At 38.0% G+C, this 24,515-nt stretch overlaps 1 protein-coding gene across 3 annotated transcripts in view; it reads right to left on the reverse strand.

Moving 5' to 3' along the window:
- Window positions 1–3,210: 3,210 nt before the first annotated feature.
- Window positions 3,211–24,515, reverse strand: part of arhgef2a (Rho guanine nucleotide exchange factor (GEF) 2a) — a 59,594-nt gene continuing 38,289 nt past the window's right edge. For all 3 annotated transcript variants that reach the window (XM_065288314.1, XM_065288321.2, XM_065288330.2), the window contains 20 exons: window positions 21,833–21,900; window positions 21,624–21,687; window positions 21,409–21,538; window positions 20,839–20,948; window positions 20,594–20,737; window positions 20,161–20,411; window positions 17,541–17,666; window positions 15,654–15,771; window positions 15,111–15,359; window positions 14,815–14,891; window positions 14,469–14,641; window positions 14,279–14,346; window positions 13,992–14,180; window positions 13,662–13,760; window positions 13,501–13,550; window positions 11,564–11,605; window positions 11,401–11,451; window positions 11,000–11,311; window positions 8,214–8,427; window positions 3,211–4,517 (listed from right to left, as the gene is read on the reverse strand). In XM_065288314.1, coding sequence (XP_065144386.1) covers window positions 4,447–4,517; window positions 8,214–8,427; window positions 11,000–11,311; window positions 11,401–11,451; window positions 11,564–11,605; window positions 13,501–13,550; window positions 13,662–13,760; window positions 13,992–14,180; window positions 14,279–14,346; window positions 14,469–14,641; window positions 14,815–14,891; window positions 15,111–15,359; window positions 15,654–15,771; window positions 17,541–17,666; window positions 20,161–20,411; window positions 20,594–20,737; window positions 20,839–20,948; window positions 21,409–21,538; window positions 21,624–21,687; window positions 21,833–21,900 — 2,606 coding nt within the window. In that variant the 3' untranslated portion in view covers window positions 3,211–4,446. The remainder of the gene's footprint in view (window positions 4,518–8,213; window positions 8,428–10,999; window positions 11,312–11,400; window positions 11,452–11,563; window positions 11,606–13,500; window positions 13,551–13,661; window positions 13,761–13,991; window positions 14,181–14,278; window positions 14,347–14,468; window positions 14,642–14,814; window positions 14,892–15,110; window positions 15,360–15,653; window positions 15,772–17,540; window positions 17,667–20,160; window positions 20,412–20,593; window positions 20,738–20,838; window positions 20,949–21,408; window positions 21,539–21,623; window positions 21,688–21,832; window positions 21,901–24,515) is intronic.

The raw sequence follows: 24,515 nt of genomic DNA on the forward strand, positions 1-24,515 counted from the left end.
ATACAGGCATAAACACTGATGGGACAGAGCTGTATTGTTATTTCTTGAGCTTTTCGATCAAAATGTTTTCACCTATAGATTCTGCTTATCTATAGATTGTGCACATCATCCCATGAAATCCATTGTGAATGTACATGCAGGACACTTTGTCAAACATGACAAAGGAAAAAGAACAAAAGGCAATGGACAAAGATCAGCTTCAGCTATAATAAGACAAAGCCTCCGTGTTGGTGACAGGCACAGGTGTTTGTCCCTCTGTGTGTGTGTGTGTGTGTGTGTTACATTACTTGCATCCCTAGCTGCACTCTTCCCTTTATGGCTCATGTGTCACCACAATGATCATTTTACAGATTTTTTTTAATGAAAGACAATGTGGTATCCTTAACCATGTATAAGCAGCCATATAAGAGTGTTCTGTGGGTTAAGAGACATAGACAGAGTTAACTGAGTAAATAGATCAAAGTTAATGTATACAAGTTAAAAGTTTGGACAAAAAGTGTATTAAACTAAAAGAGTGATGCTCTACTACTTTGGCCCTGTCCTAAATGGCGCACTTCATGTGGACTTTCGGTCTCGTAGCCTTAAATTGCGCTTGCTCGCTTAGTCTACGAGTCCATAGGGTGTCCCATCTCTCATTTTTATGCTTCGAAGTGTGCTCATCAGCGCCCCCTTTGCCCCATTGACTGCAGCAGGCTTCGCGCACTTTACCAACCCAGAAGTCCTTGCGAAAGAGTAATCAGACCAATCAGACGATAGAAGGGATGAGTTCACACTGACAGGCAAGTTCTTTTCCTACTGTCCCAAAATACGACTCCGTTGCACCCATGTGGACTCGCATATCAAGGGTCCCTAAAGTCTGCACTACATGATGTCATCAAAGTGTGGACTCTGAGGAGGACCACAAGTCGGGAGTTTGCCATTTGGGACAGGGCCTTTGAAGTTTTTTGCACTTTCTGATGTCAAGGGACAATGCATGGTGTCAGGTTAAGTGAGCTTCTATTCGGAGTCAAAGGGCGATGGTAAGGTTCACATTCATTGTTTAAGAACAAATAAACATTATATTAGTTTAAATTATTACTCTTAAATTTTATTAAGAATAATTCATTTAATATATACTTATTTAAGTAATATGCAAAATTTTTCAATTAAAATATTTGAATATTTTATTGTTTAAATAATATTTGAATATTTTATTATTTAGAATATTTGAATATTTTATTATTTAAAGAATATTTTATTATTTAGAATATTTGAATATTTTATTATTTAAAATATTTGAATATTTTATTATTTAGAATATTTGAATATTTTATTATTTAAAATATTTGAATATTTTATTATTTAGAATATTTGAATATTTTATTATTTAAAATATATATTTTAGTGTAAAACATAACTAAGTAAATGCCCCTAAAATGCAAATGGATTTACATATTTCGTTTAGTAAGCAATGCTTTAAAAGGCACCTATTATGCAAAATCCACTTTTATAAGGTGTACGAACATAAATGTGTATTGGCAACCATACAATAAAAAATCTATCCACTTTGTTTTAATTCTCATTAAACCAAAGCAGTCTCATTAGACATGCCATTTTGATTTTTTGTTAATGTGACGTCACACTGATAAAGCTCCGCCCATGGCCACTGACTGACAGTCCTGCATTACCGTAGTTTCCACCCCTTGTGAGTTGTACGCTGTCCGCCATATATCAATAGTTAGATACTATTGTCTCAGACTGCATTCACAGGAATCAGATCTGTGTCTGTTGGTAAGGAAGTGAGGAGCTGTAGCTCATTTGCATTTAAAGGTACACACACGTAAACAGTGCGTTTTTGCTCCCACCCAAACAGGAGCATTTTGGACATGATCTGTGGAGTATTTCGAGCTGAAACTTCACACACATTCTGGGCACACATTAGACTTATATTACATGTTGTAAAAATGCGCATAATAGGTGTCCTTTAAACTTTAAAGGAATAGTTCACCCAAAAATAAAAAATTCTGTCATTCTTTACGCTCATGTTTTTACAAACCTGTAAAGTTTCTGCTGAACACAAAGGATATTATTTTGAGCAATGTTTGTAACTAAACTATTTTTGGCCATTATTGACTTCCATAGTATTATTTTTCCTACTATCAATGGTGCTCCTGCTTCTTGGTTTGTTACAAATATCTTCCTTTATGTTCAGCAGAACAAAGACATTTATACAGGTTTGTAACAAACTGAGGGTGAATAAAGATGACAGAATGTTTTAATCGGAGCACTTAAATTATAAATCTTATGTAGTTCTGTTGGACTGCAATCACATTTTCTTCAATACCTACATCATTGTCTGTCTATTTGCTTTTGTTAAAAAAAAATCTTCCTACACACACTGCTGAGAACAGTAAAGTGATGGATTAGGAGAATATAAGTGTGTGTGTGTGTGTTTAAATGCCAGCTATGCTGTGCCATCAAGCTATTAATACTCATCTGTTGGCTGACATTGTCTTATGGATTAGTTGGTAGCCAGGAAGAAAGATCTGCTGGAAATGGATCTCAGATATATGGCATTAAAAATGTATTTTGTAAAATATGTGGGCACACTAGCTGAGTAAAGCATTCTGTGTTGTGTTTGCACACACAAAACAAAGTTTTAAATATTTACCTTGCACATATTATGCTAATTTTTACAAGATGTAAAAGTCTCAGGTGTATCAAGAATGTGTGAAGTTTCAGCTCAAAATACCCCGCAGATCATTTGTTATATCATGTCCAAACACTGCAAAAGCGCTGTTTTTATGTGTGTCCCTTTAAATTCAAATGAGCTACCACTAAATACAGTCTGGGACAATAGTATCTTTAGCAGCATTGTTGGTACAATGTGCTAATAAAAACATTTAGAAAAGCTTAACCAGCCAGTCAGTGGCCGTGGGGGAGGGGCTTTATCAGTGTGATGTCACATTAACATGAGAATCATATCTAATGAGACTGCTTTGGCTTTATGGGATAAAAAATTGAGGGTGGATTTTTGTCCAAACATTTTGTAAAAGTGGATTTTGCATAATATGTGCCCTTTAAAACACCTTTTCCACTTTCTAAAAACCAATTGTCAAATTATTCTGCAACTGTGTCAAAATATTAGCAGTTATTACAACAAACTTTGATTTTTCATGCGCACATTTCTGTACAAATGAAGGATATTACAGCCAAGCCCATGCAACAATGTTGTATATGAACTGTTTTAATTCCTTAACTCAGTCTTAATAACAGTCTTCTATATCCACTTCAATATCGAAAACATTGTATAAACTTTGTACATCCCATTTTCCATACAAACATTTTATGTGACATCTATAAATCCTATGTTTTGTTCAGCTTTACAGTATGAAGAACAACATCCTACAATAATATCTTAAGAGGCTGCTTCCTGAAATGTTGAACCGAATAAAAGCATAATACATTTGAGCAACATTCAGTCAAGAAATTTTGGCACAAAGTCAAGTAGTTGCAAAAACATTCTTAACTAAACTGAAAGAATTAATGTAATCGTAGTAAGACACATCAAGTTGAAATTACTGGCAGATATTTGTGATACATTTCAGTCGATAAACCATCTGGCATTTACAAAATAAACGCACACTTGTGGCTTAGAAACCAATCGAAAAAACCTTCCTGGGTTATTAAGTTCTTTGCTATAGATGCAAATATATCTCTATGTATTGCAGTCAACTGCAATATATTTTTTATCATAAAAGAGCCCTCGGTTCTGTTAAAACCTAGCGATCATTAAACTATTACAACAATGTCCATAAAATAGCCATTCTGTAGAAATTGGTCGCGGATCATTGTTGCATTTCAAGTTATGACTTCTTTCGCTTGTTAAGCTTTCAATTAACATTTGATCTCTCTGACCAAAATAAAGGAAAATAAATAAATTTAAAATAAAGCATCACAAAGAACTAAAACGTTTTACATTCTTAAAAAAGCAAAAACATATATATGTATATATATATATTCATATATATGTTACGAGTATGTGTTAGTATCTCACATACAGTACGTATAAAATCTGAATGGTTACTGCAGGTACCCTTGAGAGCTGGGTCATAAAACAGTTACATTTGGTTGATTTAGATACTTTAAGAAAACTGTCTCATTCCGCTATCAAGTGCAAAGTCCCATGTGCATGACTCCATCTCCAAATCACAATTGGTCGATGGATGTCAAACGCCTTATGATTCATATAATACACAAAAGAAGGCATGTTGAATATTAACATGCCGCAAACATCCACACAGAAGCTTTAAGCAAAATTACTGGATAAACCTAAATACTGTACATGTACAATGAAATGAATTTTCACTAAATATGATTTATTTTGTCCTGTTAGGAGGAAGACTATCTCAGTCTAGAGTCCGTTCCTCTCAGACACAGGTCAGTCTTATTGAGAATTGAAAAATATTAGCAGTGTGAATCGCAGGGTCCCCGGGAATCCACGACTGACTCGCTTTCCTCGGGAATGTCTTGTAAATCTGGAAAAGAAAAAATAAGTGAATAAGTGAATTTAAACAACTATGAAAAGTTTTACACTTTTATTTATACTGCAATATGTGATCTATAATATAACCCTCCTTGTTTTCTTTTAAATGAGCATTTTTTAATCAGACTTGTATTTTTGAATGGCCTGAGGCTGGGATGAAGCAGATTTGAAGCGAAAGTATTTGATAAACATATATTCGTTACCCAATGAAATTACACTCACCTAAAGGATTATTAGGAACACCATACTAATACTGTGTTTGATTGACCCCCTTTCACCTACAGAACTGCCTTAATTCTATGTGGCATTGATTCAACAAGGTGCTGAAAGCATTCTTTAGACATGTTGGCCCATATTGATAGGATAGCATCTTGCAGTTGATGGAGATTTGTGGGATGCACATCCAGGGGACGAAGCTCCCGTTCCAACGCATCCCAAAAATGCTCCATTGGGATGAGATCTGATGACTGTGGGAGCCATTTTAGTACAGTGAACTCTTGTCATGTTTAAGAAACTAATTTGAAATTATTCGAGCTTTGTGACATGGTGCATTATCCTGCTGGAAGTAGCCAGCAGAGGATGGGTACATGGTGGTCATAAATGGATGGACATGGTCAGAAACAATGCTCAGGCAGGCTGTGGCATTTAAACGATGCCTAATTGGCACTAAGGGGCCTAAAGTGTGACAAGAAAACATCCCCCAGACCATTACACCACCACCAGCACCAGCCTGCACAGTGGTAACAAAGCATGATGGATCCATGTTCTCATTCTGTCTACGGCAAATTCTGACTGTACTATCTGAATGTCGCAACAGAAATCGAGACTCATCAGACCAGGCAACATTTTTCCAGTCTTCAACTGTCCAATTTTGGTGAGCTTATGCAAATTGTAGCCTGTTTTTTCTATTTGTAGGGGAGATGAGTGGTACCCGGTGGGGTCTTCTGCTGTTGTAGCCCATCCGCCTCAAGGTTGTGCGTGTTGTGGCTTCACAAATGCTTTGCTGCATACCTCGGTTGTAACAAGTGGTTATTTCAGTTAAAGTTGATTTTCTATCAGCTTGAATCAGTCGCCCCAATCTCCTCTGACCTCTAGCATCAACAAGGCATTTTCGCCCACAGGACTGCCGCATACTGAATGTTTTTCCCTTTTCACACCATTCTTTGTAAATCCTAGAAATGGTTGTTTGTGAAAATCCCAGTAACTGAGCAGATTGTGAAATACTCAGACCGGCCCGTCTGGCACCAACAACCATGCCACGCTCAAAATTGCTTAAATCACCTTTCGTTCCCATTCTGACATTCAGTTTGGAGTTCAGGAGATTGTCTTGACCAGGACCACACCCCTAAATGCATTGAAGCAACTGCCATGTGACTGGTTGATTAGATAATTGGATTAATGAGAAATTAAACAAGTGTTCCTAATAATCCTTTAGGTGAGTGTATAAACTAATTCTTAAAAGTTCGGATTGTTAAAGTCAAGGCTTCTGTTGATATATATTTATGTATATGATGCTATGACTGTTCAGATCATAATGAGTGTGATTACTGGTTGTGTTTAGTCAGAGATGTTTATCCTGCTATTGCTTCCGTTATCCACCTTTGACACACATACAGTATCTACATCTAATCATTTACATTAATAAGTGTATTTATTTGGTCCCAGGAGTTCTCACGACTGTGAGTGTGTGTTTAAGTTTGTATTTGTCGGTGTTATGTAATGCTAAATTCAACATGCATGTGTGTGTGTGTGTGTGTGTGTGTGTGTGTGTGTGTGGCAATGAATTGGTTGCATAACCGTGTGTGTAGGCTGCTTTAGTGTTAGAGAGTGTCAAAGTTCATGTGGTTTCAAGAGAAGCTAAAATACACAATGTGTCTGTTGAATATGTAACTATTTTATACAAAAATATCAGATTTTTTGATGCTATGTTGAAAAACACACCATGAATCCATGTTTAAACCTTATTATAAAACATAACCCTCTTTAACATCTCATATGGTGGTTTCCGGGACAGGGCTTGAGTCTTGACCCAAACTAAAATGTATGTTGTCTTAACTGAAAATGGCGTACAGTGACACTATCTTAAAATATCTCAGTGCCATTGTTTTGTCTCCAGTAATATACACCAGTAATGTTTTTTAAATATATGTTTGTAAAAACGATTTAAATGTCCTAATATAACTATTTCCTTGTCCTGGCTTAAAGGGATAGTTCACCCAAAAAAGAAAATTCTGTCATAATTTAGTCGCCCTCATGTTGTTACAAACCTGTATACATTTTCTTTGTTCTGATTAACCCAAAGGAAGATTCAATGGGGTTCACGGATGGTTTTGTTACAAACATTTCTCAAAATATCTTCCTTCGTGTTCATCAGAACAAAGAAATGTATGCAGGTTTGTAACAACATGATAGTGAGTAAATGATGACAGAATTTTCATTTTTGGGTGAACTATCCCTTTAATCTAAACCATGTCCGGGAAACTACACCGTAATGTTAATTTCAAGTTATTGATTAAAGAGGATTACCAAGGCAAACATCACTGTTTCATACATACAATGCCACTTTTCAAACCCTAGGTATTAAACTACAGCATGTAATTTTTGCTTTCAGCATGAATGGTACCTCAACTCATGTGCTATTTTGTAATATTAAATGTACATTTTATCAATTTGTGACCCTATCTGTGAAGTCCATGCTTAAAGGGATAGTTCACTTTAAAATGAAAATTCTGTCATCATTTAATCATCCCCATGTTGTTTAATACCTGTATGATTTTTTTTTCTGATTAACACAGAAAAAGATATTTTGAGAAATGATGGTAAACACACAGCAGTAAGTGACCATAGACTTCCATAGTAGGAAAAAATATTTTGGAAGTGTTGTGATAAATGATGAAGAAAATATTTTGATAAATGATGGTTAGCACACAGTTGACGATACCCATTAAATTCCATCATATTTTTTTATTCCTACTATGGAAGTCTATGGTCACTTACTGCTGTGTGTTTACCATCATTTCTCAAAATATCTTCTTTTGTGTTTACCAGAAAAAAGAAATTCATACAGGTTTAGAACAACATGAGGTTGAGTAAATGATGACAGAATTTTCATTTTAAAGTGAACTATCACTTTAAGTCGGTCCCTCCAGAAAGACGCGAATATGTGATTGCATGATTTAACGCATAATTAGCCAAAGTCCGCATATTTATGCGGGGGACACATATTTTTCAAATACATCGGACTTTCGCAGCATAAATTTCAGATTTCTGTGCGCAAAATATGCATGATTTCATAATCCCCGCATTTTCGTAGCAAAAATCACATATATCTTAGCAGAAAGTTGAAAGATTTTGCATTTCCCTGTTGCCATGGGAACGTTATGAAATGACATGATTATGTGATGTGAACATCATTGAAAAGCTGCAAACAGTTTTTGCAAGTTCCCACAATTTTTGCAAGTTCCCCCAATTTCATCGCATAAAATTGCATAAATATCCCGCATATTCAATCATTTTTTAAGAAAACGTGCTACAAGATCAATGATTTTTGCCCGCAACAATAACAAAAAAACTCTGGAAGGACTTTCTGGAAGGTTAAGTCTCAAAATGTAATTATGAGATAGAGGCATCAAAGTTTGATTTCACATTGATTTTAGTCTTTGAGTCTTTCAGTCTTTAATCTACTGACCTCTGGGACTTTCTGAACGAGGAGACCTCCTAGAATCCACCTGGTCGTCGTCATCATCATCATCGTCATCGTCATCATCATCATCATCGGATATCACGTCCACTTCCACGTCACTGCATTCCTGCAAGCCATCCGATTGGTCCATAGACTCCTGATTGACCAATGGGATGTCAGCGTTGGCGTCTGTATCGCTCTCTCTGCGAGTGGGTGGGGCCTTAAAAAGAGGTCAGAATGATTAAAGTAATGGTTTAAAATAATTAAAAATCAACATATTTAACATCATACATACAGGAGAATGCGAACTGCAAGACTTTCTCTGCACAAGTGTACATTATTGTAAATTCTAGACCAGTGGCTCTTCAAAATGGTGCCCAGACTGCCAGAGGCGTCATGCCCATTGAAACTGAGGGGGCACGTGCCCCCTCGGATTTTTGAGCCAAATGGATTTTGCAAGCAACCTCAAAAATAAAAAAGCGTCCATTAATCTTTTAATCTGTTTAAAATGCCCAAATTATCAATTTTCTGCTGCATCCGTGTCACTTTTCAGAGTTTTGATAGTGTTTTGATCGTGTACATTACTTTATTCTGGCGGCAGTCGGCGCAGCCGCAGACGTCAGCGTTTGAGCGCGCTCACGAGCTTAGCTGTTGCTGCTCGACCTTATTAGCAGGGGCGGCGTTTGCGTATGGCAGTTGCCATACCCTAGCATTCAGACAAAACACCAGAAATCAACAGGCTATAATGATGCTCATTAAAGATAATTTAAAATATTTTCAGTAGAACATATCTAAACATTGGTACATCACTAATAAGTATCATTTACACGTGTGTTCGACTTCATGCTATGACACTGGAACCAACAAGCGGATGACATCAACGTGCCGCGACAGCGGTTTGAAATCAAACTCTTCCGATGATTCCTCGAGTCACCCTCGCGGTACTTTGACGTCATCAGTCTGTCGTTCTTACAGCGCAGCTTGAAGTCGAACACAATCTATAGTGGGGTTCGCGCTGCAGGAGGGCTCATGATCACCGCTGCTTTTATAATCTTTATTTTCGCAAGTAAAATCCTTTTTGTTTTAACAGTTAAACAGACTAATGGTTCTCCCCCACACTCGCGCTTTGCATATTGCATACATTATTCCAGAAGTAAAATGATTTGCTCTGTGGATAAATAAATATGTTCTCTTCCACTGGGGATTGTAACGCAGCCGAAGTGAATTGTATTATTTTTTTGCGCGCATTTTTGAATATGGCCACTTGTGGAATAAAAACTGCACGACGACAAAAGGTAAGACTTGTTTTTGCATTTAGCTCTGTTTTACTAAGAATTTTATTTAGTGTTGGATAACTGTGTGTGCTCTATCACATCATTTAGTCTTTATTGTGTGTTTATAAGTGGTTTTGGCGGTTGTCGTGACAAGATTTGTGAAGGGATGTCACAGTATGTTTTGTTTTGATATTATCTTGTTTTAGTTTATCTGTTGCTGGAGTTGTGCTTAGTTAAGAATTATTTGAAAAGCATTTTAAATAAACATGATTTCTATTGTTCTATTGTTGTGGTTTCATTTGTATTGCTTCCGTATTGTTGTCAGTGTACATCCGTGCAGTCGTAGTATGCTTTTGTACAGGTTTGGTGGAGTATGTACACACATGTGGTTTTATAGATTAGTTATTTGAGAATGGCCTTCTTGTACGAAGAATTTTTGCCATACCATAGCCTAGGTTTTCGTGAAACGCCGCCACTGATTAGTAGAGATTTCTAGATTCATCTTCTTGGCACAACGCCAAAGTTCGCCAGAGTTCACGGGGGCGCGGAATCACACATGTTCACATATAAGGTAAAATTTAATGCAAAAATCCGTTCCTCTAATAATTGTATCTAAACATATTTTTTAAAATCATTATTGAACATTAAAATCAATCACGTGGCTATAGCTTATGGCATTTTCGTTGTTTATATACTTTATGGATGTAAATTACATTAATTTCATAGGATAATGCAGTTGTTGTGCAAAATGCATTAATGACAGAATTAAACAAGTCGTTAAACAAAACGTAAATAGAACACATGCTGTTTCAGATGTAAATATGATGCCAATATGTCATTAATCCGATTGAATAGTATTTGAAATGAAAGTTAGTCAACACTTTTATTTTGGAGGTTTTTGCACTATGGCAGGGGCGTTTAGAATGTTAGAAATGTAAGTGCCATGGAAAAGACTTAAAGCTCTATAATATAATTTGTTTGATGTATGTGTATGCGCAAATGTCTGTGAGCTTTGCACACTGTGCCCCCTTAAAAAAAATTGGTGCATGACGCCCCTGCAGACTGCCCACCCAGAGTCTGTGAGATGCCCGCCAAAGCACATTCTATTAAGTGTCTCAATTGTAATATTTATAATTATTACTTATCTTTTATATTAACTTGGCTTCTTTAATGTATGAATTTTTTTTAAACAATAATAAAACAAATAAAGTAAAATAAAATCCTCAAGTAAAACCAAAAAGTTTTGAGTAGACTATATCTAAAAGTAGCCCTTCAGATTGTTTTATCCATTGTGGTAGCCCTTGCTCACAAAAAGGTTGGAGACCCCTGTTCTAGACAAAGAGGTGGCAACCTTCGTTCATTTTATTTCAGTCATTTTTACTACATAAATCATCCTACATAATGTAAAAAAATATTCAGTGAAACTATAACCCTAATATATTTACTGTCTCTTACGGCCAAATATTGAAATCAATGTGAAATCAAACTGTTGTGAGTAAAAACATTCAACAATCTCACCTGTGAGCCTGTAGTTCCAGTACTGTCCACTGGAGCGGCACTATTGCTCTTAAGATCCCTGAGCTGTTTTTCCAACAGGGCTCTTGCTCTCTCGCTCTCCCTGAGTTTTCCTTCAGCTACCCTGAGTCGCACAAGCTCCTCCTGTAAGAGACTGTGTTGCCGTTGCAGCAGCGTCAGCTCGCCCATCGAGCCTACGTCACTCGCAGCATCCCGGGACAGAGAGCGAACCGTACGAAACACTGTGGTGGCTGGAGACACCGGGTTCTCCCGTAGGGTGAGCTCTAAGATGGAGTCTTGTTGTATCACCACGCCCTGAGAGAGGGTAAATGTTTAATTCAGTAACGCTTTACATATTGTGTTTTTTATTGCGCTATATTTTGTATTTTGCAGTCCACGTGTACCTGCAGAGTGTGTAGTTGTGCACTGAGATTAACCAGCCTTTGTGACACCCCCTGAAACACAAATCCATATAGATCGATATGCAGTCTACATAAATAAAATGGTGTCCTTATAACATTTAAAACAGCAAGAGACAAAGTCTGGACCTGCACTGAATGACATTACCTCACTAGATATTTTGTCTGCCATTTGATTCCCATTTCCATCCTGCAGAGAAACAGAGATTTTCAGATTATTCACACAACTGTATTTCTGAACGAGCGAGTTCGCTGAACAAGCTGTCCTCTGTCAGTACACACACTGAATATTACAGTCTGTTATGTGTCATTAAAAGGGGAGATGAGGCACAGCTTTCAGCAACAGAGATGTGGAGTCGTGATGCTGAGTTTTTGGTAGGTGCAGGTTGCCACGGAAACCGTCGAGTTTCAGATGGGTTTGGAAATGACTAATTTTTTCCAGGATTACATAAAAACGGAGTAATAGCAAGAAACAATCTGGCCTTAAACATAGTTATTACATTGTATAAAAATGTATGATGAGTGTAATGTGACGCAGGTAGATGTGGGCAGAATATATCATAAAAACATTAATAATATGTACAGGAATCTGTAAATATGAGACCATGTATCCTTTTTGGCTTTGCCGGTTTGAGTCTTATTATTTTTTGCTAAAAAATATGAGCTGTGTTTGTTAAATGGTTACTAGGGTGCTCCGAAAGTCTTTAAAATGTTACCAGGTGGTTGCTAAGGTGTTCTGAGAGGTTAAGCACGCTTGTTGCTAGTTTGTTCTAAGAAGTTTAAGAAAGTTGCCAAGTGGTTGTTAAGGTGTTTTAAGAGTTTTAGAACTTTGACAGATAGTTGCTATGGAATTCTGACTCCTGAGATGTTTTAGAATGTTACAAGGTGGTTGCTAAGATGCTCTAAGAGGTTTATAGCATTGCCAGGTGGTTGTTAAGGTGTTCTAACAGGTTTGAAATATAGCCAGGTGGTTGCTAAGGTGTTCTTTACAACATTGCTGGGTGGTTGCCAGGGAGTTTTGAGAGGTTAGCAGTACGTTCACAAGGGGCGTAAGCGTTAACGTTTCCCATTCACTTTGAATGGGTGACGTCATGCGTTGCCAAACTAAATTCTGGATCCGTCTGCGCCGCGTCACTGCCATTGCTGGCGGCAGAAGTTGAACATTTCTTAACTTTTCAAGCGGCAACTTGCGCGTCAGCCAATCAGATCACCTTATGCAAATAACCTAGGCGAAGCCAGCCAATTACGTTTATGGAAGACCGGAGAATGTGTTGCGGCCATTGTGATTGACTGTTGGCCACGCTTCAGACAAGCGTTAACACTTCCATCTCGTGTCAATGTGCAGTAAGAACATTGCCAAGTGGTTGCTAGGGAGTTCTGAGAAGCTTTGGAATGTTACCAAATGGTTGCTAAGGTGTTCTGTGAGGTTTAGCACTAGAGGTGGACCGATATGTGTTTTTTATAGCCGATGCTGATATTAAGAAAGCTGTACGGCAGACTGGCCGATAACTCAAACGTTATTACAGTAAATAACACACAAACAGAAAATTGGTGAAACAAAAAAAAATATTATTTATGCATAACATTTTGAAATAAACCCCTTTAAAGTACTAACATATCCTTTTTAAGTTTTGAAACATATCTACAAAACATAATTAATGTTGTTCAGACATATTATGATACTGTTTGATTAAGTGTGGTGTGGTGTACATTGAGTGACACTAAGTGTCTTTTTATTACAAACATCAAATTAAAGTAATAGAGAAATTTACTAGCCGACTGAAAATATTTATCGGCCGATGGCGATGAAAAAAAAAGAGACAAAAAATAAATATTGGCCGATATATTAGCATCTGCAATATATTGTCCATCACTATTTAGCACGTTGCCAGGGGTTCAGTCTGAATATATTTTAATGCTTAAATATGACTCCTACAATGTAAACGTATATGACATTTTAACCCCTTAACATCTCTCCTCAACAGGTATCATCATTTTAACCATTTGAAATAATAATTGAATTGGTTCCTTACTTTATAAAATGACAGCTACAAAATTTTATAAAAAAGTTAAATATAAATTTACCTGAGCAGCTTGGTTTTCCTGAGAGCCGTTGACTAACACCTCTTGCCCATCTTAAAGGAAAAACAAGCACATTGGTCAGCTATATATGATATTTAGCTAATCAGAGATGGCAAAGATACAATCATTCACACATTGAGGCATGAGGCTGTATTGACACGCACTGATCACTAGCGCTCCAGTGTGGTTGTGGTGGCCGTTGGAACTGCAGGGCACAGAAATCTCAAAATCAGATCCTAACAGCAGCTCTGTCAACCTGTCCACTGCAAAAAGAAAAATTTCAAGATTTAAAAATACATTCAATAAATAACTGAGTATAAGCACTGTGATTTACCTTGAATTGGTTAGATTCAAAAGATAAATCAAAATATTCTGAATATTTAAAATATATTTGCAATTATAAAATGCATAAAAAACATGTACGACAAAAACCTATTCACACCAATATATTATTATTGATATTGTATTTTAATGATCATTACTATAACATTAACCTTCGGTTATGGCCTGAGTGAGTAGCTGTTCTCCCTGCGGAGCCTGAGGAGAATCGGCTCTAAAGAGGTTTCTGGAACAAGTAGGCAGGGCGACTTCGTAACCTCCCATAACCTCTGCCATGTCAGAAAACAAGGTCACCCGCTCCTGAAGAAGCTCTAACACCTCCCTGTCCTTCTGCTGGATATCAGCTGAATGAATGAAAACAAACATGTTCAAAGTGGCTATTTAAAATATCAACAACCTTTACTTTTGCAAAGTAAATGTGTGTGCGTTTTAGTTTACAAACCTTTCAGTCTTCGCAGCAGGGCCTTATCTTCTGTTTCTATTAACGGGAATTCTTCTCTTGAGGGACAGCTGTGTCACAAAATGATCATGATGAATATTTCAGTGTATTATTTATGCCACTGTAAACAGACTGTGTATAGATTAAACTCTATACATGCATGGCATATACATATACATATACATGCATATACCTGCTGCTGGTTTGCTGGATGAGCCGTATCCAGGTGTTTCTATCCTCTTTGGATGCAGCGTACAGCTCGTACATCTCAGGTGGGCTGGACTCGCTGATCAGGAACAGCCCTCGCTCCTGATTGGCTATATCTCGAATCAATAAATTCTGCAGCGAAACAACTGCCGACTTATCCTATGGCAGGAACGAAAAGAGGCAATGTGTGAAACTTAGACCTAAACTTAGCTTGTTATCATTGTATAGATTTTTGATCAGTTTCCTAACACTAAATACTGTACGAGTACAAATAATGGTGATGTTTGACTAAATAAGTGCTAATAATTATGGAAGAAATATTCATTAATTACCAAACTGGCAAAGATGAACCTTTGATCCTTCTCTTGCAAGAAAACTAAAATGTCCGTCATCAACAGAACCTGAACATCTAATTTGAAACGGAAAAGAAACACAAACACAAGAACATGTCAGCCAGTATATCAACTTTTATCTATAAATGACTTTTTGATTATATATATCAATATATGAGTTTTTGATTATACATACAAATGTCTAGACAATCATGAATTTCTCTCTAAGATTTAACAGGACAAAATAAACACATTTTCCAACTTCACGTTTTTTTCCCCAAAACTCTGTGGCACACCTTTGAGTCGAGAGCTAGGGGTTTTCCAGAGCAGCGTCCCTTCATGGATCAACTGTCTGCGGAGAAATTCTGCCGGTTTGAACAAAGCTCCAGAGCGGAGTTTAGCCTCAGCACGCGGGTCGACCTTGGAACGGATCTCCTGTAACCGATGTGTCCTTTCCAGCTCCATCACCTGATGATCTATGGAGCTGAGCAGCTCGCGTATGTGACACAGAGCTTGAGACAGACCTGCAGCTTCCTCTGGATTGTCTGCACACACAATCAATAAATTAATTGGTTTATGAATTGAATTTTAACTTGCTAATATTTTTAAATTCCAACATTCAGTGCAAACTACATGCATTAAATCAAAGAAAATTTGCAGTATTCGCAAAATACATTTATCAAGTTTGTGTTTCTAGGAATCAAACCCATTACTACATGAACTCCAGTTAATGGTCACGTTGCATTCGTTGGTGAAAGAAATTGTGTAGTGAATTCAGTGTGGATTCATTATACCGACATTTATATGATTATGTACCTCAGACACTTTCTCTGTCTCACCTTTGGTGTTGTCATAGATACGCTGCACCAGGACGGGGTATTTGGTAATGCGCTGGGTAACCAGCAGGATGCACTCTTGGAACCCATGACGACGGAGCAGAGGTCCCCGACTCGCCCTCTTAAATAAAAAACACAATAAATGGACTGTTACAGTAAGTAGAAAGAATGGATGCCTCAGTTTGCCCAGAAGCTTTTTGCTCACACATAGCTCCAAAGTCTTAATAGAGATTTAATATAGGTTTCATAAAAGCATCTACTTGTCTTGAATATGTCTCACAAAAATTCCTTAGATTAAGGCTCAAAACTTTAAAATAAATGGTGACAGCATAGCTCAGCTAAGCTCAGGAAATATTTGTTAAAGGATTACGCCACTTTCATAAAATCCCAATAATTTACTCACCACCATATCATCCACAGATGTTTATGTCTTTCTTTGTTCAGTTTAGAAGAAATTAATTTTTTTAATCAAAACATTCTAGGATTTTTCTCAATTAAATAGACTTTATTGGACAGTTTCAATGCAGTTTAAAATTGCAGTTTCAATGCAGCTTCAAGGGCTCTAAATGATCCCAACTGAGGCATAAGGGTCTTATCTAACAAAACGATCATTTAAACACACACAAAAAAAACTTTTAAACCACAACTTCTCATCTTGCAATAGCCATGTGACGCACCAGGTGGGTCACATGGCTAGTGCAAGATGTATGAGGTATGCGAAACTACCGCTTCATTGTTTACAAGTGTGGAGAAAGATGACTGATCCTAAGTTATTGTATGTGGACTGATACTAATTAATGTCTTCAGGTCAGTTTATTGTTTATGCGTGACCTTTCGATGTGATTGTGTAATACGTAAGGTCACGCTGGTGCATCACAAGGCTAGTGCACGACAAGACGTTTAAGTGGTTTAAAAGTTTTTCTTTTCTATCTATCTATCTATCTATCTATCTATCTATCTATCTATCTATCTATCTATCTATCTATCTATCTATCTATCTATCTATCTATCTATCTATCTATCTATCTATCTATCTATCTTTCTATCTATCTATCTATCTATCTATCTATCTATCTATCTATCTATCTATCTATCTATCTATCTATCTATCTATCTGTCTGTCTGTCTATCTATCTATCTATCTATCTATCTATCTATCTATCTATCTATCTATCTATATCTTTAATATTGACTAAGTAGGGTCATGTCAAAGATTAAAATGAAAGTGAAATCAATGACTGAAACCAAACATTGATAATCCTAATATCATCACTTTCATCTGGATTTCACAGACAAAGTGACATTTAATAATTTGACAAAATGTGTTACCCCAAAGTGACATTTTGGTATTGCTTTAACATCCGGCTCTCCCAGTTTATAAATATATTTTTTATAGCTCTTACAATCCTGTTATCTCAAAAATTGGACTTTAGGTTATCACCTGACTCCAATTTGCTTTTATAATACATATTAGCCTCTTAGGAAATATACACAGTCAATCAATATTTACATAATGTAAAACATTAAAGCTGCAATCCATACCTTTGACGTATTTCTATTGCCATTATTTGTGCCGTGTTGGCAATTGTTGTGACGTAGCTAAAGATCAGACCACATTTTATGAACATTGACGGATGTTTGGATGCAATCGTGTTTCCAAATAAATAAAAATAGGGAGTGCAATTGAGACACCTGTAAAACTGATGATTCACGCATCCATGAAAGGCGTGAAGCTATTAGCGCACCCACCGACTATCATTCATCACTTAACATTGTTTTGTCCTCCCACTAGTAACACACGGATCAGGTGGAGCCTCGGTCACATCAGCAGTCGCTGCGCTTATGCAAACCCTAACTGAGTCATTGGTATCATCTCGCTTGTTCTCTTACCCGTACGAAGAGCTGGAGTCTCTTGTCTCTAGCCAGCAGCTCTTTGTACAGTTTGACAGCTTTCATGTGACGACTGCAGAATTCGGCGTAGGCCTTCAGCATTTCATCTGCACATTGACCTGAAAACTGACGCACATACAAACACAGTGAGCATTTTTTTCTTTGACACCTGGAAGCTTTCAAACACCCACTCTGAAAGACTCGGAGAGAATGACACAGTGTTTTGCTTTCAATTGAGTGGCTTTTCTCTGACTTTCCATTGACATTCAGTGTAAGACGTGACATCATGTTTTTTCCTTTATGTGTGCTTATATGTGACATTTGAAGCTGAATTCTTAACAGATGTGTTTAGACAAATTTCTCAAAAAGGTTGATGGTAAGCAAATGCATTCACAACCCTGCTGAAAAGACCAGCATACATAGACACACACACGGACACAAATACACAAACACAGGTGCACACACACACAGACACACACACACACACACACACACACACAGTGACAAACACAAATTCACATATACAAACAGAAATACAGACACACGCACAGAGACACAAACACACAAAACAACACAAACATACGTGCATGGAGACAAACACACATGCACAGAGACACTGGCACACATGCACAGAGACACTGACACATAGCACAGAGACACTGACCCACACGCAGAGAGACACTGACACAAATGCACAGACACTGACACACATTCACAGAGACACTGACACACACGCACAGAGACACTGACACACATGCACAGAGACACTGACACACATGTAAAGAGACACTGACACAAATGCACAGACACTGACACACATTCACAGAGACACTGACACACATGCACAGAGACACTGACACACATGCACAGAGACACTAACGCATTCACAGAGACACACACGCACAGAGACACTGAGACACATGCACAGAGACACTGACACACATGTAAAGAGACACAAACACACATGCACAGATACACCGACACACACGCACAGAAACACTGACACACACGCACAGAAACACTGACACACACGCACGCACAGAGACACTGACACACACGCACAGAGACACTGACACACATGCACAGAGACACTGACACACACACACAGAGACACTGACACACACGCATATAGACACTGACACACACGCACAGAGACACTGACACACAAGGACAGAGACACTGACACACATGCACAGAGACACTGACACACTTGTCCAGAGATAAAAACATGCACATACAGAGACACTGACACACACGCACAGAGACACTGACACACACGCACAGAGACACTGACACACACGCACAGAGACACTGACACACATGCACAGAGACACTGACACACATGCACAGAGACACTGACACACACGCACAGAGACACAAACACACACGCACAGAGACACTGACACACACGCACAGAGACACTGACACACACGCATAGAGACACTGACACACACGCACAGAGACACTGACACACACGGACAGAGACACTGACACACACGCACAGAGACACTGACACACACGCACAGAGACACTGACACACATTCACAGAGACACAAACACACACGCACAAACACACAAAACAACACAAACGTACGTGCACGGAGACAAACACACATGCACAGAGACACTGACACACATGCACAGAGACACTGACACACACATCGAGAGATAAAAACATACACGCACAGAGACACTGACACACACACGCACAGAGATACTGATACACATTTAAAAAGACACAAACACACGTACAGAGACACTGACACACACGCACAGAGACACTGACACACATGCACAGAGACACTAAAACACATGCACGGAGACACTTACACGCACAGAGACACTAACAGACACATAAAGAGACACAAACACACATGCACAGAGACATTGAGACTCATGAACAGAGACACTGACACACATGCACAGAGACACTAACACACGTAAAGAGACCCAACACACATGCACAGACACACTGACCCTGCTGAAAAAAACTGCATCAAACCAGCATGGAAATTATGCTGGTCTATGCTGGTTTAGCTGGTGGTCACCAGCACACCAGCACCAAAACACAACATATGCTGGTCTTGCTGGTATGACCAGCATGGGATGCTGGTGTGACCATCTTGGGATGCTAGTGCTAGTTTGGTGCTGGTTTAGCTGGTGTTCACTAGCAAACCAGCACCAAAACACAACATATGCTGGTCTTGCTGGTTTTTTCAGCAGAGGACACACACGTAAGAGACACAAACACACATGCACAGAGACACTAACACACACTCACAGAGACGCAAACACACATGCACAGAGACTGACACACATGCACAGAGACAATAACACACGTAAAGAGACACAAACACACATGCACAGAGACACTAACACACACTCACAGAGACACACACACACACAGAGACATTGACACACACGTAAAGAGACACAAACACACATGAACAGAGACACTAACACACGTAAAGAGACACAAACACACGCACAGAGATACAGACACAAATGCACAGAGATACAGACACAAATGCACAAAGACAGACAGACTCACACACACATGCACAGGGACACACAGTATACAAAGACACAAACTCGCACACACAGAGACAGACACACACACCTGTTTCATAAGCACATCACTGATCTGGTTGATTGTGAAATTATTAGTGCTGTCATTTTGAAGACTGTGGGAGCGGCGAGTGAGGAGCTGGTTGAGGAAATGTGTATGCAGCGTCAGCAGTCGCTCCAGGCAGGGGAACAGCGCATGTACAACCCCCGGCTCCAGCTGCACCTCTTCAAGCATACCCCGTCTAAACACCCCCTCCATGATCCGAAGCGTCCGCACGTGGTGAATCTCCGTCTGGATCAACTCTGCAACAGAGGAGCATTTCGCTTTCATGGTAAAACACATAACTTTAGGTAGACTTGGTGTCCTTTTAAATTAAATCAGTTTCCATTTTAGAGCATATTAGCAGTATTTTTAGATGGCCTGGTTACAATTATACATGCTTTGATCCCAGACATTATAAATGTATTGCATATCTCATGCTAACCATAAATGACATCCTGTCTCTTGATAACGTCTTTACGGTGGGTCTGCAGGTAGGCAGAGTCAACTGCCATACTCCAGGAATCCGCTTCAAATTCCCGCCCCTCGTACTCCAGTTCTTCCAACAAAGAATTGAAGTATCCCTCTCCTAAAAACAGGTGAACAGTACTCTCATTTAGTACCATTAGGTTTGTTTAATATAATTAAAACCAAGTGCGTCACCATGAATTCAGACTCTGTGTGTCTCACCCTCATCGTTAAGTGACTCCATGGACATGGTCCTGCTCCTGAAGTTGAGAGAGTCTGTGGATTGGGACAAGATCCTGCGCAGTCCCAGAGGAGAGTCATCATTCAGAGTCCTGCACGCGCATGCACACACAAACACAAAGATGATGCGCATGCATACAAACATGCATCACAACAATCACATGCACAAAACACAAATGAGAGACAGAATATAAAAAAAATCACACATAACAAATAATAAATTAAATTATATTAAAAAAAATAATATGGTGAACACACTGGTTAATAAATAACAATTTAAATATCCTTACATTAAACTATAACAGTCCAGCACACATACACAAACACAGAAAAAAACACAAAGATGAGAAATTAGTGCCAGTTCTTGGATCTGATTGGATGAGACACACATTGAACAATATAACCAGCATTGGGGCGTCCAATTATTTTGTATCACCCTGCCAAGGTAAGCTTATGAACGCACACTTATTGCTCATAATTATAATGCTTTTATATTATCTAATGCCATTTCGCAATTCCTAATGTTTAATATTTGTTATTTGTACAACTCACCCTGCAATGTTGTTGGTTGATACGCTTTTGGACAATAAGAGAGAAGATCGCCCGCGTCGAGCACCTAGCAGTGACTGCCGAAGACTGTCTGAAGGGTAAATGGCTGAGCTGGGTCTATCTTTTAAATGTGCTTCAGAGGGATAAAAGAAAGTTCAGACAACATGTAGACAACCTTTTATTTAGAGAAGTAAACCTTGTTTCTAACACATTCTTACCTTTGTTCCTCATTGTCACGTTCTGATAGGCTGAATTGTTCCTCATCAGCGCCAACTTCTGTTGCTATTGTGATAGATAGAAATAGATCAGCTACCTACATCACACACGTCATTTTCATAAACCACATCCAGGGCCTCTTATATATACCACACTATGAATTAACTACTCAGTGGTTTTATCTAACCCATGTGACTCATATGTCACCTACCTTTTGTTTCATTTTCACACAGTTCGGCAACGTGTCCCGGCAGCGATTGTGGATGGTGACGTTACAAGCTAAAAAAAAAACAGAAGACAAACATTCAGTTATTTAATCTCTTGTGTTTCGTGCTGGGCAAAGATGAATCGGGATTATTCGCATACAAAATAAAAGTCATTTTTGACATAATATATGAGTTTGTGCGTTGTATAATTATTTTGTATATTTAACCATACACTCATACATATATTTATTTCAGAATATTTTATTTATATAGAATATATAAAAATATAAATATAAATGCTTCTTAAATACATGCATGAATGTGTGTGTATTTTATTTACATAATAAAATATTAAGCCAAAAATCACTTGTATTTTGTATGCGATTAATCTTTGCCCAGCATCCTCTTGTTTTGAGGGTGTCCACTCCCACCACAGAGTAAAATCTTTATATCGATCACATTTATGTGGCACTGTGATAAAGGTGATCCTATCACAATCACATTTAAGAGCAAGTCTGTTAAATATAATCTTTACACAATTACAAGTGAATTTAAGCTTACAAAATTTTAGTTACTATGTATTGTCACAACTTAACTACCGTCTCTTTCTTTTGTTTATGTCTGACACAGCTTTGATATACCTTACTGTACTTTATATACACACCTTATTTTCTCTTTCTGGAGTATCAAAGCAAATAGCAATTGAGCAATTTCAAATACACAATACCTGTTTTTTGCTTGTCTTTCTCTGCTTCTTGACCTCTGTCCATGTCTGTGTTATAATCTGAGCTTCTAGACTTTCTTTCCCACATGCTACTGGCCACTGTTAGTTTTGCTACAGCGTATGCTTTTGTACCCCTATTGTTTCAGAACAGCTTTGCTTCCTGTTTTGTGGGTGTTTGGGAAGGAAGAGGGACGGGGCTCCGGCGGGGTTTCCCTGCCCCGACCCCCCCACAACACACCAACACCAGTCTAAATAATAACCCACTGCACAGTACTGGCCTTTTATAGGTACTGTACTAAAAACACCCCCGGGGAAAATGTTTTTGTTTCGGTTATGTTATACTTATGCCGCGTTCCAGGCAACCTGTAACCCGTGTTTTTCCAACCTTTTACCCGTGAAAGTGCACTGGAACGGCGGTCAAACCTGTGACTTCCCACCCGTGAACTCGCACTAGATTGAGTCATGGTTTTGAAGTTGTGATTTACGCGTTCAAAAACCTGCCTGAAACGTAGAATTATTATCTATTTCTGCTAAAATTCCTTTGGTGAAATATAAAAGAAACAACAGAAGGATGTCATATAATAATATATACGAAGATATAACTCTGTGGAGTTGATATCATTGTTTTGATATTGGATGAATCTTATGAAAAAGACTTGAAATCTTTTTTGTGAAATTGTTAATAAAACTATTATGGAGATACATATGAGGAATGTATATGTGACTGTCAAAAAAAAATGTCAAAAATAGTCCCAAGCTGTCACTGGGGCAGTACCCTTTAAAAGGTCCTAACTTGTCTTATTTAGGTATATGAATAGATTTGATGCCAATATGTACCTCTGATGAGGTTCAAATATGAACTCTTTTTTATCATTTTTTTCTGACAGTGTGTAGCAGGAAAGCAAATATCTCCATGTGAACTTTCTTTGAATTGATTGTTTATAAGAAACAATTGAGATTAGTCAGTATGAAATGCAGTATTCGTACAGTATCGTTATTCACACACTGTCCTGTTTTGACTCATTCGAAGCTACTTTTAGAACTGATCTAGAAACAGTCCTCCCACTCTGTAGGTGGTTTTTTCAAATGCCCCTTGCTCACCCTGTTGCTGGGTTTTGAGGCAGAACCTACAGTACATGCTCAACACCTACACAAGCTATCAGTGAAATCAATATCAGAGCCTAGACCAGAGCAGCCGAACACAGAGTCAGAGCGACGGCCCTTATCGGTGAGCCATTTCTTTTGTCTGGATGCTTAAATCTGATCTTGATTACAAAATAGGGAAGAAGTTTAAAACAATAGTAAAAGAGAGAACAAGAAATGAAAGATGAGCTAAACGAACAGTAAAAACAGGAAAGGGTGTGAGAGTGTGCTCAAGTTTATAAATGTAAATGTGCTTCCAGGTTCAAAGCGTTTGTATCATCATTTCGATTAAAACATTTGCAATTGCAATTACACTGGGCAGCATGTTAAATAATAAAAACGCATGCTTCTAAAAATATAGCTATGTTCACATGTACATGATAAAATTCAACTTATATACAACTTTAATACATACCTTTTTTCAATGGGTGCATTTTAATCTTTGTACAGCGCCTCGTGAATGTGTTAGCATTTAGCCTAGCCCCATTCATTCCTTAGGATCCAAACAGGGATGAATTTAGAAGCCACCAAACACTTCCATGTTTTCCCTATTTAAAGACTGTTACATGAGTAGTTAAACGAGTATCACAACCATAGTGGCAAAAAATAAAACTTTTGTTTGGAGCCATAGGAATGAATTGGGCTAGGCTAAATGCTAACACATTCACGAAGCGCTGTACAAAGATTAAAAGTGCACGCACTGAAAAAGATAGATATGTATTAATTCACCTAAGTTGAGGTAAGAACATAGTAAAATATTGAAAAAGGGTGGTGTTTTCCTTTAACTGTGCTTTTGTTAAAGGAAAGGGACGCTGCATAAA

Source organism: Paramisgurnus dabryanus, chromosome 19, assembly GCF_030506205.2.
Source record: "Paramisgurnus dabryanus chromosome 19, PD_genome_1.1, whole genome shotgun sequence".
NCBI lineage: Eukaryota > Metazoa > Chordata > Actinopteri > Cypriniformes > Cobitidae > Paramisgurnus > Paramisgurnus dabryanus.